The 12996-nt window shown below is 42.2% G+C and overlaps 1 protein-coding gene across 4 annotated transcripts in view; it reads left to right on the forward strand.

Moving 5' to 3' along the window:
• The window catches only part of ryr1b (ryanodine receptor 1b (skeletal)), a 77149-nt gene that overhangs the window by 36705 nt on the left and 27448 nt on the right, over positions 1-12996 (forward strand). For all 4 annotated transcript variants that reach the window (XM_083913937.1, XM_083913938.1, XM_083913939.1 and 1 more), the window contains exons 38-69: positions 164-275; positions 388-531; positions 652-925; positions 1093-1210; positions 1358-1490; positions 1784-1878; positions 1980-2115; positions 2203-2386; positions 2561-2672; positions 2795-2915; positions 3012-3181; positions 3318-3538; positions 3731-3821; positions 4083-4223; positions 4336-4499; positions 4826-4904; positions 5013-5102; positions 5306-5446; positions 5810-5887; positions 5985-6060; positions 6725-6848; positions 6957-7072; positions 7538-7605; positions 8782-8903; positions 9177-9226; positions 10857-10917; positions 11015-11141; positions 11228-11336; positions 11456-11537; positions 11721-11851; positions 11966-12286; positions 12466-12706. In XM_083913937.1, the coding sequence (XP_083770063.1) occupies positions 164-275; positions 388-531; positions 652-925; positions 1093-1210; positions 1358-1490; positions 1784-1878; positions 1980-2115; positions 2203-2386; positions 2561-2672; positions 2795-2915; positions 3012-3181; positions 3318-3538; positions 3731-3821; positions 4083-4223; positions 4336-4499; positions 4826-4904; positions 5013-5102; positions 5306-5446; positions 5810-5887; positions 5985-6060; positions 6725-6848; positions 6957-7072; positions 7538-7605; positions 8782-8903; positions 9177-9226; positions 10857-10917; positions 11015-11141; positions 11228-11336; positions 11456-11537; positions 11721-11851; positions 11966-12286; positions 12466-12706 (4232 nt within the window). The remainder of the gene's footprint in view (positions 1-163; positions 276-387; positions 532-651; positions 926-1092; positions 1211-1357; positions 1491-1783; positions 1879-1979; positions 2116-2202; positions 2387-2560; positions 2673-2794; positions 2916-3011; positions 3182-3317; positions 3539-3730; positions 3822-4082; positions 4224-4335; positions 4500-4825; positions 4905-5012; positions 5103-5305; positions 5447-5809; positions 5888-5984; positions 6061-6724; positions 6849-6956; positions 7073-7537; positions 7606-8781; positions 8904-9176; positions 9227-10856; positions 10918-11014; positions 11142-11227; positions 11337-11455; positions 11538-11720; positions 11852-11965; positions 12287-12465; positions 12707-12996) is intronic.

Here is a 12996-nt window from a genome sequence, read left to right on the forward strand (position 1 = left end):
GCACATCTGATAAAAATTGTTGTCGTATTTATCCGCGAACGTTGTCGTATAAACAGGGCCTCAGTATTGCAAAAGACCCCATAAAACCCCCTGAATATTTATGACATGAAATGCAAAACAGACTGAATGTGCTGATGGTGTTGTCTTGCTTTTCCTCTTCAAGGTTCTTTTGCTGACCAACTTTAAACACAGTCCAGACGATGAGTTCAGTCCAGTGCCTGAGGCGGTGCGGGACGGTCTGGTAGAATTCCACAATGACCTCCTGCTTCACTGCGGTGAGAAGTTCTTCAAAGATCCTGTGTATTTTTTTACTGTACAGGTGTGAATAATTTTTTATGTTGTAAGTATTTTGGGCTTTTCATGCTAAATTCCATTTTTTTCCCCCAGGTATACATGTTGAAGAGGAGGCAGAGGAGGAAGAGGTGGATTCCTCACTGAGGGGCAGACTCATCAGTCTGGTCGACAAGATCAAGAGCCTGCGCAAGAAGGACGAGGAGGAGAAGTCAGAGGTCGAGGAGGAAACAAAACCTAGTAAGAGTAGCAGCCAGATGACGTGTTAAATATTTAAAGGACTTGATTAATCGGCAACTTCAGTCCAAAAAAGAGCAACATCTAAAGACAACTGTACCTCTCTGTGTCTACTTCAACAAGGCACCCTCCAGGAACTCATCTCCCATACCATGATCCACTGGGCCCAGGAGTCTTTCATTCAGAATCCTGAGCTTGTGCGTTTGATGTTCAGCCTGCTCCACAGGCAGTATGATGGCCTCGGCGAGCTGATCCGAGCGCTGCCCAAAGCCTACGCCATCAATGCAGTGTCTGTTCAGGACACCATGGACCTCCTCGAGTGTTTGGGACAGATACGTTCACTGCTTATTGTCCAGATGGGCCCAGAAGAGGAGAGGCTCATGATCCAGAGCATCGGGTCAGTGTGATGATATGGACTAAAGATGCGACATGTGATATTTTACCTTCAGTGAATAAATGCTTCAGGCTCATCCTGCCCTAAAATGTAAATCTGCAGTTAATTCCCATTGTCTCATCAGAACGTAACCAGTGAATCTCTGAATCTATTTTTTGCAATTCTTTCAGGAACATCATGAACAACAAGGTGTTCTACCAGCACCCCAATCTGATGAGAGCTCTCGGTATGCACGAGACTGTCATGGAAGTGATGGTCAATGTGTTGGGCGGAGGAGGAGACTCAAAGGTGATCAAACTGTGATGATTTTCTTTTTATATCAAGCTTATCCAGTCTAACCAGACTAATTAAGGAGCCCATTGAACACTTCATTGTTGGAGTGTGCACCGTACAGCTCAGCGTAGACTGAATGCATCTTTTTACTTTTCTCTCCAGGAGATTCGTTTCCCCCAAATGGTGACCAACTGCTGTCGTTTCCTGTGTTACTTCTGTCGTATCAGCCGGCAGAACCAGCGCTCCATGTTTGACCATCTGAGCTACCTGCTACAAAACAGCGGCATCGGCTTGGGTCGGTGTCAGCCATATATCTAACTTTTTCCTGTACTGAAAATCGGGCAACTTTTCAGTTTTTAATTTTAAAAAGTGGATTTATCTGTATTTATTTTAGAACTTAAAAAAAGAAAAGTAAAGGTTAGATTCCCCATCATTGGAGGCCCTGTTCACTGTAAACTGCTGTGAACTTTTTCCCCATTTGATGCAGGACCCCAGGAAATATACAGATAATCCCATTCCTTTTGAAAAATATAGGAAGATTAAGCAAAAAACAAACAAATGCAGACTTATTTGACTTTATCTTTGCAGGCATGCGGGGTTCCACACCTCTGGATGTGGCTGCGGCTTCTTGCATCGACAACAACGAGCTGGCCTTGGCTCTACAAGAGCAGGACCTGGAAATGGTTTGAGAAAATAAAAAATGACGAGAGAAAAACACATGGAAGTGTACGATGGACTATCTTTTAATCTGTCTTGGTGTCTCCTCACATGCGTGGTGTTGTAGGTGGTGACATACCTGGCGGGCTGCGGTCTGCAGATGTGTCCAATGCTTCTTTCTAAAGGTTATCCTGACATCTGCTGGAACCCCTGTGGAGGAGAGAGATACCTGGACTTCCTCCGCTTTGCTGTCTTTGTTAACGGTCAGCACCCTCCGTATAAAATCATTACATTTGTTGTTTTGAGCTGTTGTTAATTGTCACTAACATTAAGATACCTGCTCCTCACAGGAGAGAGCGTGGAGGAGAACGCCAATGTTGTGGTTCGTCTGCTCATCCGTCGCCCCGAGTGCTTCGGCCCAGCTCTGAGAGGAGAGGGCGGAAATGGTCTGCTGGCTGCCATGGAGGAGGCTATTAAGATCTCAGAGGATCCAGCAAGGGATGGACCCACTGTGAAGAAAGACAGACGCTTCATGTAAGTGACGGCGCAGTAGGTGTGATACAGGCTCATTGACCTTTCAGTTTGTACTTACAAAGTTTGATCAATAAGTAACAATCTAGAAAAGGGACTCAATGGAAATGCTGTGAATCGTCTTGTTTAAAGCAATGCTAGGTAGTTACAGAAAAGCATGTTTTTCTTGATTGGCAGGTTTGGTGGTGAGGAACAGCAGGAGGAGAACCGTGTACATCTGGGAAACGCCATCATGTCCTTCTACTCAGCCCTCATCGATCTGCTGGGTCGCTGCGCCCCTGAGATGCATGTGTGTAGAACGGCTTTTCACAATATCGATTTCTCATAAGCCTCCAGGCACATTGTTGTAGTATATGGTTGATAAGCAGTGGTTAGTCTCATACAGTATGTTGTAAATGTTCACATCTACAGCTGATCCAAGCAGGCAAGGGTGAAGCTCTGAGAATCAGGGCCATCCTGAGGTCTCTGGTGCCCATAGAGGACCTGGTGGGAGTCATCAGCTTACCCGTGCAGATTCCTGCCTACGGCAAAGGTAAGACACTGAGTAATAATCATGCATGGAAACACAGAAGTGTATTATTTTTGGGCATATTTTGATGTCATCCTGCATGAATGATTTCTTTCACAGATGGTCAGATTATTGAACCTAAGATGTCAGCCAGTTTTGTGCCAGACCACAAGGCCTCCATGGTGTTGTTCCTTGACAGAGTGTATGGTATCGACAACCAGGACTTCTTGCTTCATGTGCTGGAGGTTGGCTTCCTTCCTGACATGAGAGCTGCAGCCTCTCTAGACACGGTGAGTAGGAAAAGACACAGGTAACTTACGTCAGCTCAAAAATCTGTATGTTGATGTGAGTCTCTGTCCATCTGTCCTCAGAGTATCACACTAATTACATTACAAATAGTTTTCCTGTCTTCCTCTCTGATTATAGGTCGCATTCAGTACGACTGAAATGGCCTTGGCGCTGAACCGCTACCTCTGTTCGGCTGTTCTGCCTCTTCTCACCAAGTGTGCCCCGTTGTATGCTGGGACTGACCACCGGGCCATCATGATCGACTCCATGCTCCACACAATCTATCGCTTGTCCCGGGGGCGAGCCCTCACCAAGGCTCAGCGGGACGTCATTGAGGAGTGCCTCATGTCGCTCTGCAAGTCAGTACTAAAGCCAACTTCTCCATTTAGAAGCATTGAAACGATAATCCGGCATCTGGATGATTATGATAATAAATAGATTTTATTTATTTTAATTTGCAACGTATTGTTCTATAACATAGGACTCATTTAGGACATGAAAGAAGCGCCTTTAAAGAGAGTCCTCATGAAGCATTTCCATGACATTCACAGGTACCTTCGCCCCTCCATGCTGCAGCATCTGCTAAGACGGCTGGTATTTGATGTGCCCATCCTCAATGAATATGCAAAGATGCCCCTCAAGGTTTGCCTGCCTAAAGTTATTCTGCTGTTTTCATTTTATTTTATAACAATAGAAAATTATATTGAATAGAACTGAATTGAAAAGAAATGCAACACATATACACATAATATACCCACTGTGTGTTTAAAGTGCATCAGTACATATATTACAGTGATTATTGCTAACACTTGTTACACATAATAATAACCAGTAAATAATTACTTGTGAATACTATATTAAATGTCCTCCAATGTATTTCCATCTGTGATTTAATTGTTTCAGCTGTTGACTAATCACTATGAGCGCTGTTGGAAGTATTACTGCTTGCCCAACGGATGGGCTAATTTCGGGGTGACCTCAGAGGAGGAGCTACATCTTTCTCGTAAACTCTTTTGGGGAATCTTTGAATCTTTGGCGCACAAGGTGAGATAGGAACCTATTGGCTTCCACCTACAGTGTTTACCCTGTATAATTACACAGGTTTAAAGCTGACGGCATTATCAACATGACTTCTCTGATGTCATCTGAACTCTAGAAATATGATGCAGAGCTCTTCAAGATCGCCATGCCCTGCCTATGTGCTATAGCAGGAGCCATCCCGCCTGACTATGTGGATGCCTCCTACTCCTCTCACACTGAGAAGAAGGCCTCTGTGGATGCTGAAGGCAACTTTGATCCTAAACCAGTGGAGACCACTAAGTGAGTAGAAAATAAAAGAAAGTAAATTGTTCACAGTGAAACAAAACAATGTGTTTAAAATGTGTTTAGAGTTATTTAATGCACAATGATGCTGATGATGATGTATAACAACAGCAAAACATTGCTACATACATTTCATTACAGCTTGTGATTTCATGTCATGAAAGTACATCAGTATATCATTTTTAATTATAATAGCAGCCACTGTGAAGAAGACGTGAGCCGACATATGACCTTTAAGTTCATTAATAGAAGTTCATTAAGTTCGATTACTAGTGAATTGATATTCATGCTCTCACACTTAAAATGAGCTAATTTATTCACAGCACCATCATCCCAGAGAGGCTGGATGGCTTTATCAATAAGTATGCAGAGCACACTCACGACAAATGGGCCTTTGAAAAGGTCAGTTATGAAAAATGTAAATCATCAGATACAAATTACAAGTCCTATTTGTTTTTTGAGATTGTCAGTACTCTGTAATAATAATCTCAATGGTCAAAACGATTTCAGATTCAGAACAACTGGACATACGGAGAGGTGTTGGATGAGAATGCTAAGACTCACCCAATGCTCCGGCCGTACAAAACGTTCTCTGAAAAGGTAATGATTGGTAATCTTCTGTCTAATCCTGATAATCTGCACACAGGTACTACACTTAAACGAAGCTTATTAAGAGACCGAATGTGCTATTAAATAAACCAGTATTCCTGAAGCATGAATATTTTCATCTCTAATTTCACACATTCTGAATACAGTATAGTGTTTACAGGCTCATTTTGAAATCATCAATCTCTGTTTCTCAGGACAAGGAGATTTATCGTTGGCCCATCAAAGAATCCGTCAAAGCCATGCTGGCCTGGGAGTGGACCTTGGATAAAGCCAGGGATGGGGAGGCGGAAGTCGAGAAGAAGGCTGCAACACGCAAGATCTCCCAAACTGCTCAGGTAGAGAGAGCAGTGAAAAAACACTACGGTTTGATGCTCTGCTTTTGGGGCATATTGTAAAGGAGGGTTCTTACATGAGAGAACACATCTGAGTGGCTCATCCTGACCACTATTATCAAACTATTATTTGATATGGGAATAATGTGATCATGTCAAACTCATCCGCCTCTCCAGGCCAAAAAGTGTTAAGATAACCAGACCTATTTATTGTGACCCATGATATAATGTTCTTCACTATTCTGCACTTGAGTGTACTTAAATGGGTGACAATGGTGGAAATAAAAACAGGCACCTCCTGGAATCCTCAAGGTCCCTCAAACCTTGGAGAACCACTTCTCTGTATTCTTTGTTTTCTGTTTTCAGGCCACTTATGATCCCAGTCACGGCTACAACCCTCAGCCAATAGATATCGCGGGAATGGCCTTGTCCAGAGAGCTGCAGGTATGCATCTGGCTGTCACAGCACTGATAGGTCTTATACTTTGCTTAGACATCTGTCAGGAGCCTGACGATTTGATTTTGTCAACCTCACCATGCAGTCTATGGCCGAGCAGCTGGCTGAGAACTATCACAACACCTGGGGCAGGAAGAAAAAGGTGGAGCTACAAGGCAAAGGTAAGAGGGCTTGTAGCACCCATTAATGTAATCATTTCCTGAAAATGTAATAACATTTGCACTTAACCTGATCAAATGAATAAAATCCAATCATGTAATTCCTTTCAGGTGGGCCATGTTTTTATCAAAATGAATGTAATCATTTTGATGGATAATGTAATGTAAATAAGAAAGCGTGCAAGTATACAAAATGTACAGTGCTGTTGGTGTCCACAGCCCACTGAAGCACTAACATTTGACACTGATTTCATGTTTGGAAATGCAAACCCTCTGCTTTATGTAGAATTTGAAATGTACAACAGATTGCAAATGGCAAAGATGTATTATATTAAAACACCTGTCAATGGGAAATGAACCCATGCTGATGCTGGTTGTTGCAAGGGTTCCTGCATTAGACCAGAGTGGATCTTGGGTTAGACACCATCAGAAGATTAGACTCAATTTAATCTCGATGAAATGTTCATTTTCATCAGTGTCAACAGTGATTCTTATTAAAAAAATGTTAAATATCAGTCATTTATTACACCATTGGTCAAGTTATTACATCATTGAATTTTATAACATTATCCATCACGTGCAAATTTTACTACATTTTCAGGCGTAATTACAGGACTAGAATTTTGCTCGTTTGCAGTCTATTGAGGCATAAAATGACTTCTATTAGGTGGCGGAACGCATCCTTTGCTTGTGCCTTATGACACCCTGACGGCCAAGGAGAAGGCCAGGGACAGGGAGAAGGCCCAGGACCTGCTCAAGTTCCTCCAGCTCAATGGATATGCTGTGACGAGGTAAGCAGGATGCTCTCACCATTCAGTTAAAGATTAGAGTTTCCTCTCATAGTTATGTCCATGTTTATCTCTCTTGTAATTTTTACCCCCTCTTCTCTCCATCCTCAGGGGAATGAAGGACATGGAGCAGGACATTTCCTCCATCGAGAAGCGTTTTGCCTACGGCTTCCTCCAGAAGCTTCTTAAATGGATGGACATCGCCCAGGAGTTCATAGCTCATCTTGGTACTGTGGTTTGACAGACTTTTCATTCAGCACTTTATTGTTTACCTTGTACTCTAGGGCTTCAGCTAACAGCTATGTTCATTATCAATTAATCCGCCGGTTACGTTTTCGATTAATTAATTAATTATTTGGTGTATAAAATGTCACAGAATAGTGAAAAGTGTCCCTCCCATTTTCTCAAAGTCCAAAGTTATACTGTTCATTTAAATCAGTTTTCTCAGTCTAAACTTCAAGATATTCTGTTTAATATGTTTTAAACAGAAGATCAGGAAATCTCCATATTATATCATAAGGGCTGAAAACAGCACTTTTTGACAATTTTTCATGAAAAATTGCTTAGAAGCAATGTCCATGATTTTTCTGTCTACTCATCGGTTATTGAACTAATCGCTGCAGCTCCATTTTAGTACAACCTGCATCCTTTTAACTGAGAGCTGATTTATTTTTAATTCTGGTTTGTAACAGAGGCCGTGGTTAGCAGTGGCAGAGTGGAAAAGTCACCACATGAACAAGAGATCAAGTTCTTTGCCAAGGTGAGATATTTGATGCTGTATTTAGTTGTTTTTTTGCTATTCCTCTACAGGGAAGTCAGAGGTCAGGAGTAGTAACAGAACCATAAAGTCCCCCTCCATTCAGAAATTAGTTGTCTTCTGTTTCTGTCCTCTAAAATGTCCAACATGACTAAACTGACTTGTATCTGAGCAAATTTTGTCACTAGAGAGATGTTTTCACATTCCTCTCCTGAAGGAGGAGATGTCTTTGAACTTCTCGGCAATTTGAAATCTGAACCTATTCAAGCAACCTTCACGTCACTAATCCATAAACCAATTGCTGTCTGATATGTGAAACACTATTTGACAGGGAGAAACTTTCCACAACACCAGCAAAGAAACCTGAAACCGCCAATGCAGAGCAGACTGTCAGTACAGAGAGCTGTCCGCCACTGGCGGTTACAAGCTGACAGGCTCAATAAACAACAGAAACTAATAGAAGATGCTAACAACACTTACAATTCTGATACGTCTGCTTGTCGACCATTTTAGTCCACAACATATTCCTCATCTGAGTCTGGGTCTGACTGATGCCGGGTGCAGGTCGTCAAAACAATAACTTAGTTGAAGATTGCTAACGTTAACTTCTTGGGCGCCACGTTTGTCCATCCACCTGCAGGGGCACCTGCCATACTGCAAGGGGGCAATCCAAGTGGCTCCACTGCCCCGCCGCCTCCTGTCTGAAGCCGGCTCAAACACGTAGGCCAATGGCTGATTCTCTCCGATGTGTTTAGTCATCTTGAAAAGTCTTTCGCACAGCTCAATTTAAACCTCAGGCACCTTCATTAACCTCTGGTAGAGTAGTTACCAGATCCAGAAATCTTCAATGAGGGCGATACATTAATGTGCTTTCCATTTTTTTTACTGTCTATGTGGGAAATCCATATCAAACAAAATATGAATCACATGAGAGTAGTTTTTAAATACTTTTAACATGTGTCTGGAGTGGGACTTTAAGTTTTGAGGGATTCCGTCTTTGTGAAATACACTTAACATAAAAGATTCCTGTAAAAAATGGTGATTTGGAGACATCTCTATGCCATCCTGCTGCCTTTAATGAACACAGAGACACGAGGCCTGTTTAATGGCATGTAAGTATGTTTCTCAGAAAGTTTTTTACTGTAATGAACAGTTCTTGTTTTTTTGTTTTTTTTATAGATCCTCTTGCCACTGGTTAATCAGTACTTCAAAAACCACTGCCTGTACTTCCTCTCCACTCCTGCTAAAGTCTTAGGTAGTGGAGGGCATTCCTCCAACAAGGAGAAGGAGATGATTGCAAGGTATGTGCAGTGAAAGCTTAGAAAAGGTTTGTTCTCTGTATTATGTGACTTGAACTCTTTGCCACCTATCTTTCCTTCAGTACAGAACTTTTGTGTCAGCCCTCTCCTGTGTCTCTTCACCTCTCTCCTAATCTCTCTCCTATTGTGCAATATCCAGTCAAATTCCTTGACCTCCCTATTGCTTTCTATGTCACTTCAAACATCTTTCCTGCCCTGTTTCCCTTTACCGTTCTCCCTCCCTGTCCCTTTTCCTCTTTTCTCCTCCTACCCCAGTATCTTCTGTAAATTGGCTGCTTTGGTGAGACACAGGGTATCTCTTTTTGGTAAGGAATCTGCACGGTGGCATTATGCCCTGTCACCATCTGTCCCTTTGTATCTGTGTTCTTTTCTACTTTCTTTTTATTTCTCCAGATATCTTTTCGACCTTCCCATTTATATACTAATCAGCATCATATCACAGATAATACCCTCCCACACTCTCATTCCCTCCTTTCTCTTTACTGGATCTCCTCATCTTCTCATCAGCTTGTCTGTCTTAAGCTCAACTTCTGCTTGGCTTTGGTGTTTTCTGAAACCTAGGGCCAGATGCATATATGCAGTGTTTTCATCCGATTTATAAAGCTGATTCTTTTTTTTTATAAATCTCAGTCAACATGTAACTGCACATGCACACACCTAATTTCCACTCCTACAAGTGCAATTTAACTACCTGATACATCTGTAATTCTCTCCAACAGCACCAGAACAGCTGTTAGGCACGGCTGTGACTGTTTATAGTGTTAATACAATTCATTTATCACATCTGCAAACCGTCTTCACAGTGATATATTTATCATCATTATTAAACATCAGAGACATTTTACAGAACACTGTTTGGACTACAAAATTAATAACACAATCTGTGAAATTGGAAGACAGCCTGAACAAATATAATATCTTATATTTCATGTCCACCTTATTGTATCACTTGTAGTTATGTCTGGAAAATTCTCACTGCACTACACCACTTCTCTTTTCACAGTTCATACATCTGGCCCAAGGTGTTTTTAAAGTTGTATGTTTTGCTCTTAAAGGGGAACTACACCCATTTACAGGCAGTCTTAGCAGTTCTTCAAAAACCAGAAATCCTAAATAATAAAGAAAGATGTCCAAATAATCTCTCATGTCACCTACACTGACTCAGATAATAAAACAGCTGCACTGAAGAATCAGAACGATAAGCAGAATCGATACCGGCATCGGTGTCAACAAAATCTCCCTAGAACTTTCTTAGGCCATAGGAATAACCTGCATGACTTTTGAAACTGAGCATGGTTCCCCTTTTAAACCTAGACTCAGAGTGGTACTCATAACTGAGAGTGATTTGAGCATGGATGTCTGTAGTGAACTCAGGTAGGACAGCATTGTACTGCAGCTCCGTGGAGTGTTCTCAGCCTGGCTCAAGTATATAAGCCTGTGAATGTTCTCATTTGTCCAGGTCACCGTTATCACCAATATATAGTTTGTGTAGTATATACTTTATTCTCATTCTGCTCTGTATATACTTTATTCTCATTCTGCTCCCATTTCCCCACCATCTAAAAGTCAGCCACTATTATGTAACCAGTGGTCGCTAGACCTTTGCAAGCATCTCACGCTGAGCCACATGGTATCGTTCATGATAGTCAAGTGCACCACTGTAACTGATCTACCACTACTGTCAAACTGCAACGTGTTAAACAGAAAATATGGCACAGTATAACATAACATAACATATGGTTTAACTGTTCCATAATTACCTGTTTAAGTTGTCTCAGTTATGTTATATACAATATTTGTATCTGTTTAATGTTTTTATTGTAGTGCTTTTAAGATTACCTATTATTAGCAACAGTTATAGCCTTCACAGTAAATTGAAGTCTTGTGGATTTGTATAGTATTAGTAAACAACATTTTATTCTGTGCTGTTTTCAGGAACGGATGCAAGTGCTGTGGTAAACTGTCTGCACATCCTGTCACGATCACTGGATGCCAGGTAACAATCTATTCATGTCACAACCCCAGCACAACCCCGGGCAGAAAGAAAAAAGGAAAAAGATATATAACTTAACTTGTGTGTCCTTCTTTTCAAGGACTGTTATGAAATCAGGCCCTGAGATCGTCAAGGCTGTCCTGCGCCAGTTCTTTGAGAGTGCTGCAGATGACATTGAGAAGATGGTTGAGAATCTGAAACTGGGCAAAGTTTCCAGTCGAAACCAGGTCAGAGACTGCACCGCACTGCGCTGTATTAGCATTTTCATCTTCCTCGTGAGCTGATACCTGTGTTTGTGTGTGTGCTCCTGTAGGTTAAGGGTGTGTCCCAGAACATAAACTACACCACCAATGCCCTGCTGCCAGTCCTCACGTCACTGTTCGACCACATCGCCCAGCACCAGTTTGGAGATGACGTCATGTGTGAGTGAAGTGCTTCTCTCCTTTGAATTAAGCTTCACTTGTCGTCCATGGCTCTTGACTCAGTGACACAAAGGACTGAGTCAACGCTAATTCAATGCCTCTATCCTCTGCATCCTCAGTGGACGACTTGCAGATATCCTGCTATCGTTTAATGTGCAGCATCTACTCTTTGGGCACAGTGAAGACTCCACATGTAGAGAAGTGAGTAGAGACCACTGGATCCTTCAAACAATTTGCATTCATATACATTTATTTAATCTATATAGTCCAAATTTAGAAGATTGTACCTGTAGCCTTTAATGCAAAAAAATGTTTTTTTAAAATATGGACTATGCATTGATTTGGACATTTCATGAGGATTTGGTGCCTTTTTCTCCGGTGCAGACAACGACCAGCTCTTGGCGAGTGTTTAGCCCACTTAGCCGCTGCGATGCCAGTGGCCTTCCTTGAGCCAATACTGAATGAGTACAACATGTTTTCTGTTTACACCACCAAGACTCCCAGAGAGAGAACCAGTGGGTTTTAGCATTTTTCCTTCTTTTTCTCCCTACTACAACATTATTTGAAGTAGTAAATAATCAATTGTGTCCTTACCTTGTATTTCTTCTGTCTTTTCTCTCCCTCCTCAGTCCTGGGGCTTCCCAACAACGTGGAGGAGCTTTGCCCTGACATCCCAGAGCTGGAGATCCTGATGAAGGAGATCCATGACCTGGCTGAGTCCGGGGCTCGCTACACAGAAATGCCCCATGTGATTGAGGTCACCCTGCCCATGTTGTGTAACTACCTCCCACGCTGGTGGGAGAGGGGTCCAGAGAGTTTCCCTGAGCAGGAGGGCCAGGTCTGCACCTCTGTCACCTCTGAGCAGCTTAACCAGCTGTTGGGTAGCATCATGAAGATTGTGGTTAACAACCTGGGTATAGATGAGGCCTCCTGGATGAAGAGATTGGCAGGTCAGTGAGGAGAAGTTTCACAATAAGGCTTTCAGGAGATGTTAAAATGTTACGCTTGTATGATAGAGTTTAGACAACTTCCTTTCACACTTTGTGTGTCTCATATTTGTAGAGTCTCAATTCAGTTTTATTAATAGTAACTGATCATCATCACGGATTCTTGTGTACCCCTTGTCTAGTGTTTGCCCAGCCCATTGTCAGCAGGGCTAAACCAGAGATGCTTAAATCCCACTTCATCCCCACCATGGAAAAGCTGAAGAAGCGCTCAGGGAAGGTGGTGGCCGAGGAGGATCAGCTGCGCATGGAGGGCAAGACGGAGGTGGACAGTGAAAATGGGACCATCCGAGATGAGTTCGCTGTGCTGTGTCGGGACTTGTATGCTCTCTACCCCTTGCTCATCCGTTACGTGGACAATAACAGGTAGATGTGATAAATGTGTAGAACATAATGTCGCTGTTGAATTATTGCTGTATATTGTTAGTAATACAGTTTAAAAGTTGAGTTGACACTATTCTCCTGAGTGACTTACAATCAGTGATTATCGTACACTACATTACCGTATTTAATGTGGAGAACCAACCACATGTTTATTTCCCGGGTAGAGTGCTATACAATCCTTTTTTTAGAACTTATAGAGAAAGAGGGGAGGGACCTGCATGAAATAGGCGGTGGGTAGAATGGAACCCACGACCACCGCGATGAAGACGATC

Source organism: Echiichthys vipera (assembly GCF_963691815.1).
Source record: "Echiichthys vipera genome assembly, chromosome: 5".
NCBI classification, from domain to species: Eukaryota; Metazoa; Chordata; class Actinopteri; order Perciformes; family Trachinidae; genus Echiichthys; species Echiichthys vipera.